At 39.3% G+C, this 5,321-nt stretch overlaps 1 protein-coding gene across 4 annotated transcripts; it reads right to left on the bottom strand.

Annotated features, from left to right (window-relative positions):
• Positions 1–453: 453 nt before the first annotated feature.
• LOC106306890 (large proline-rich protein bag6-B) lies at positions 454–4,662 on the bottom strand. 4 transcript variants are annotated; one of them, XM_013743672.1, is made up of 16 exons: positions 4,490–4,662; positions 3,946–4,082; positions 3,619–3,736; positions 3,419–3,499; positions 3,226–3,338; positions 3,059–3,139; positions 2,885–2,986; positions 2,712–2,781; positions 2,465–2,628; positions 2,113–2,277; positions 1,933–1,998; positions 1,726–1,849; positions 1,340–1,618; positions 840–1,156; positions 594–671; positions 454–483 (listed from the first exon to the last, which is right to left on the bottom strand). In XM_013743672.1, exons 2-16 carry the CDS (start codon positions 4,057–4,059, stop codon positions 475–477), a joined length of 1,881 nt encoding a protein of 626 aa, XP_013599126.1. In that variant the 5' UTR covers positions 4,060–4,082; positions 4,490–4,662; the 3' UTR covers positions 454–474. The 4 variants fall into 4 exon arrangements, with proteins under 4 accessions (XP_013599126.1, XP_013599124.1, XP_013599125.1 ...); XM_013743670.1 differs by having other exon boundaries at positions 2,870–2,986; positions 4,490–4,661; XM_013743671.1 differs by having other exon boundaries at positions 2,870–2,986; positions 3,428–3,499; positions 4,490–4,650.
• Positions 4,663–5,321: the final 659 nt, after the last annotated feature.

Here is a 5,321-nt window from a genome sequence, read left to right as displayed (position 1 = left end):
CGGGTTGTACCGGTTTTTTGAAGATTTACTAACCTCGACCCGAACTCCAACCCCAACCAGTCTCGAACCAAACTTTTGTATAACCCGAATAGGATTGATTTTGATAGACCCGAAAATCTGATTGGACAAAACCAAAACCCGATTGAAACCCCGAATGCCCATGCCTACTTTTAATGGTTATCCGTGGAGCCTAAGTTTCTACTGTTTTTGTTTTGTATACCTTCCAGCTTTCTGCTTGCAAAACCCAATGTGATGCAGTTATATTTTGGGAAAGTAACATAATTTTATATAAATAAATAAAATGGACAAGTTTTAGGTAATCCTACCCAATACCATTGAAATGTCAAAACCATCTCTGGAATCACAAAAGCTCAGAGAATAAATAACCAAAGAAGTAAAAAAAAACTATCACTCTTCAAAAAGTGTGTGCTTCCCACTCCCTTGCTCTTTTTTCTCTTGCGCCAACAAACTCTCTCACTCTCTCTGCATGCAAACACACATTATCAGATCTTAATGTCTACAATATCTTAACATAAACCAAAGGAATCTCAATAGTATCTTTAGTTGGCTAAATTCATTTTATTCAGCTTTACCTTCTGACGTTTTGACTCTGGAGATGACGGTGGTTCAGGTCTCCTACTTGATTCCCCTCTCTCTGCTCCTTCCTCCTCCTGCATCACAAGCAAGTAATTTCATTAGTATTATATTTACACAATTCAAAGATCAAAAGTAATCCAAATACTAATCACAAAAGTGAAATGACGTGTTACATAATCTACTACGGATAAAAATAAGTATGCAACAAGTTAAGATGGCGAAACAGTGGAGATACGAAGTACCTGTCTTGAAGAGGCTTGTCTATTGCTATTGCTGGCTCTGCCAGCAGTTTCAGCTGAGCTTGAGGAAGGCACGTTTTGAGATATGAATGGCATGATTTGCTGAAGAACACTTGATATGAAATTCCCTTCATCCATCCCTGTTGCTGCTGGCTCTACTTGTGCATTTGAAACTGCTTCGTTTGTTTCCGTTGATGCTGTGGCCGATGAATATACTGCCACCTGAGGCTCTTCTCGACTAGTCACGGGTCTCAAAATCTGATGGATTCTGTTTCTGAACTCAGCGAAACCTCGAGCGCCTGGAGCAGAAGTGCTATCACCTACATGTTTGAAGTCAGAGACGCAGAATGTTTATGAATTATGACACAGCCTATCCATCTTTATGCAACTTAAAAACTACCCGGTCTAAGCACGTCAAATCAAACATACAACGACACAAAAAACAGTTTCCTCTAGACGACATTTTAACAAATAAATCAGTAGCATAGCGGAAGGCATGTTACCTGGAGTACTGGCACTCTGTGGCTGCCTAGAAGATTCAGCGACAGGCTGATGCACACCATTTAGTCCAGTGGAGTTACGTTCGCCAGTAGATACCTGTTGATATCTAGCAACAACGGGTATAACTAAGGCCACAGGATTTCGAGGAGTTTCAGATGGCCCTCTCACTGAAGGGGAAGAATCAGTAGTGCCGCTGGGTGGAGGAGGGACCGACTGTCCAGGGGTTTGTTGTGTATTACTTTCTTCTCTTTGGTTTGTCCCACTAGAGGGCATCCAAGATCCTAATATAACCAAGACGAATCCATATAAGGTGTCGAAAAAAAATACTTGATCTGCAGATTTTCAACATAGCAGGAAAGAACTTAGAAATTAAGTGTATGAACGGCACCTGTGCGTATTCTTATCTCAATATTTCTAGGGGTAGAGGTAACTGATTGTCCACCGAAAGGGCTAGAATGTGTAGTTCCTGCTTGTAAGCCTCCAGTACTCGTCCCCGTCCGAGACGAGTGTGACTACAAGAATTAGAAAGGTAGATACGAAGTTAAAGAGCGTACACACTGCTAAAGAAGAGGGGAAAAAACACAAAGAGACAGACCGGCAAGGGATTTCCCCCTGTAGGGGATATGAACACTGCAGGCCCAGCATTCACAACAGCATCATCCTAATATTTTAGATAACAACGTTCTTACAGATATAGGGGAGTGAACAGAACTATATGTAAGGTAATGCATCATAAAAAATGTAAGAATCAGATTCATAATATGTAGGTACGCACAGGTGTTTGTCCCAGACGGAGCATCATGGTGGTACGGCCAAGCTCCATAAGCGAAATGCCTAAGTTCTCCAAGAGGGTTCCTGACTGAATCATGTTTGACTGGCACAACCTTCGGGTTGAGGGATCGGTCACGTTAACATGATCCACGAGCTGCCTTGAGAGATTCTGCAGAAGGGAGATACAAAACACTAAACAGTTATTCTTGTTTCCATAGCTTTGACCATCCAATGCCAGTTTCAAGTAAGTCAGTTAATAAAAAAGATATCGAAAACACTGTATGTCACTAAGCAAAGACAAAAGTGGTATTCAGATAAGACTTCATGAGACGGGAGACAAAAGGAAAAGGGCATACAGATAAACAATCTGCTACTTCACCGGTCAACAATTGCCTTGTTGATTGCAGCACTTCAGCCAAATGAGATGGCCTTGGAATCCGACTCTCTCCAGTAGTAGAAGCAGACTCTTGCACATTGCCCATTGAATTTACAGGAACTTGCAAGTTATTAGCATTGCTACCTGCAAAAAAAGAAAACAGTACCATTGTTAGAATCTCGAGATTTGTTCTCAACACAGAACCAATCATTTCGAATCAGTCTAACCATTTGCAGCAAATTCTTGTCTCAGATGATTTAGATATTCGGATAAGGTTGACAATGAATCTGGAATCACCTGCAATGGTAAAAATATAGGGTTCTCATGAACATAAACATAATGCACCTTACTAGCAAAAAATTGTGTAACATGAGAAATTATGAACCAAGGGAGTAAATACAGCTGGTTGTGAAGATGCCAAGGGTGTAGATGTCTGGTCAGCCTCATTTGGTGTGACAGATCGTCCTCCAGAACTCCGAGTTAGACTCTCAAGAAGGGGACCCTAGCAAATAAACGTCAGTAGCTTAGATCTAAAATGAATTATAGAAACTCATAGGATATTATAGGCACTTACCATAGAATCAATTCCTTCCATACCGTTACCACCACCTTCTGTATTAGAGATCCCAAGTGAACCCAGAACAGCTGAAACAATCTGCCAGATATGAAACATAGCTCGTGAAAAGGCTCACACATAATCCAACACATACAAAAAACAGAAACGGATAAAAGAGGGTCCACCTGACCAAGATCTGAATAGACTCCATCTGCTTGATCGATGTTGAAGGATCCTACTAAAACTCGTGACCGTTGACCGCTCGGCTGGTCACCCGCACTCGCAGCAGGATCAGCCGCTGAAAAACAAAATCTACACTTAGCATGTCGAAATAGAATCTCTCACAAATCATTTGAGTAGAGGGAACTTGAAACAAACCTGCATTACCAGTTAAACCCTCGGATAACGGTGAAATGGGTTGTCTGACAACCATATGCAGAGTGTGGCCATCTTCAACATCTAAGATGGACCCGTTAAAGAACTTTATCCAGAGAAATAAACAGAAATTACAGGCTTACTACACGACACTAACAAACACGAAAATCGAAACCAAGGGATTGAAAAGAAGAGAAGGATACGATAGGCTGAGAGGAGTTGATCATCCTTCATTACTTGTCCTCGACATATCAAGCGTTGTTGTTCTGTAACAACGCCAGTAACGGAAGCAATTTGCTCCTTCAAAGCGGGAACAGGGACCTGAAAAATGAAACAGTACACCAATCTTTGAAAAGGCTATATAGGCCACACACACACAAACAAAACAAGTGAAGACTAAGATAAGGCATTAGTTCCACGACTTCAACCAAAGCATTGTTATCATAGTTTAAAGCCTTCATTATGCATCATATGGATGTGATCAGGTCCATAGTATAAAGGATAAGAAAACATGATATCTGTTAGCTTACACATTTATCGACACGTAAGGTGTGGGTTTGAGAATCCAAAGTCTTGATATTGATATCAACCATAGCGCTGGCACACTGAGATGCCATAACTTCATCGTTGCCATTGTGTGCCATCCTTTCAAAAACCTTTTGAACCTCTGGAAAAAAAATAAAAAATAAATAAAAAAGAGTCAGCTTACAGTTTAGCTATGAGAACTGCAACGAATCCTAAACAAAGCCGATAACTACTCACACCAAAAAAAAGAAAACAAAAACAACCTTGTGATCAAAATTAGAACTTGACTCATCATATACTCTTAACTCTTTATTTTTATTAACTATGTTAAAGAAAGTCAGAAACTTTTCATCTCCTCAAAAAGGACACCGTTGAGAGATGTGATCATCAATAAACAAGCTCTCAACTTCGAGAACAAATACACAATAGCTACGAAATTCAATCAAGCGTTAGTAAAGTTGTATGCTATTCGGTGACCCCAAAAGGAGAGAAGAGAGTGAATCTAAACCCTAGAAAATGAAAATACATCAACAGAGGAAGAATCAAAACCTAGAAACTCGATCGGAGATGAAGAGAATCGAAACCAGCTGAGGCAGGGAGGAAGGGGGAATCTATCTATGAACCGAACCCTAGAGAGAGTCTCTTCGAGGCTCGAAAGGCGATTCCGCGGCGAGGACACTGAGAGAGAGCCTTTTGATATATTTTTTCGATTTTATTTTCTGCCCTTTCTTTCTTTCTTCCGCTTTTATATTATTAGCTCACGTGAGTCAATTTTATGTTATTCAGCCAAAAAGAAAATATACTAATTTGGCAACTAAAATGATTTTTTATGAATTACCCTCATTTTTTGCAGAAATATTAAATTATTTATTATTTAATTAGCAATTTTTTTTTTGCAGAATCCGAGAGCTTAAGGAATAAAATATTTGTTTGACAAAAGGAAAAAGAATAAAATATTCTTGATTTGGTACATTAGTAAAGAGTCTAAACTGGCTATTAATTAGAGATTTTGTATATATATTTTAATTGAAAATATCGGACAAGAATGGTGATCTCTCCAGTGTCTCCTACGTTTCAAATTAACACAAGCCATAGTGGATTTTTATCTTTCGATATCTCTAACCCTTTGGACCAAGAATTGCAAACACAAATTGAGTTGCCAATACCGTGTTCTCTCCATGGTTTTGATTTTGTAGTAGGCATCTTCAGTTTAGACGTCATCGGATAGACCCCAACGGAACTAATGCATTTTTTATATGCCTTATCGATTTGATTGGATTGGTGGTTTTTTTTTTTAAAATGTATGTGCTATGTAGTGAATGATTAACTCAAGTTTTGAATGTCTTTTAACTAATGTTAGGGATAGCCGAAACAAGAGACG

Source organism: Brassica oleracea, chromosome C7 (assembly GCF_000695525.1).
Source record: "Brassica oleracea var. oleracea cultivar TO1000 chromosome C7, BOL, whole genome shotgun sequence".
In the NCBI taxonomy this organism is placed as follows: Eukaryota; Viridiplantae; Streptophyta; class Magnoliopsida; order Brassicales; family Brassicaceae; genus Brassica; species Brassica oleracea.
Note: the sequence above shows the minus strand (reverse complement) of the source record. Positions and strands in the feature narration are given on the sequence as shown.

Bases quoted from the DNA above. Each gene is read 5' to 3' on its own strand.
- LOC106306890 (XM_013743670.1), bottom strand. From the start codon at position 4,059: ATGGCACACAATGGCAACGATGAAGTTATGGCATCTCAGTGTGCCAGC. The intron at 2,782-2,869 runs GTTCATAATTTC...TTACCATTGCAG, and splicing joins CAGCTGTATTTACTCCCTTG to GTGATTCCAGATTCATTGTC. The intron at 672-839 runs GTACTTCGTATC...CTTGTGATGCAG, and splicing joins GACAAGCCTCTTCAAGACAG to GAGGAGGAAGGAGCAGAGAG.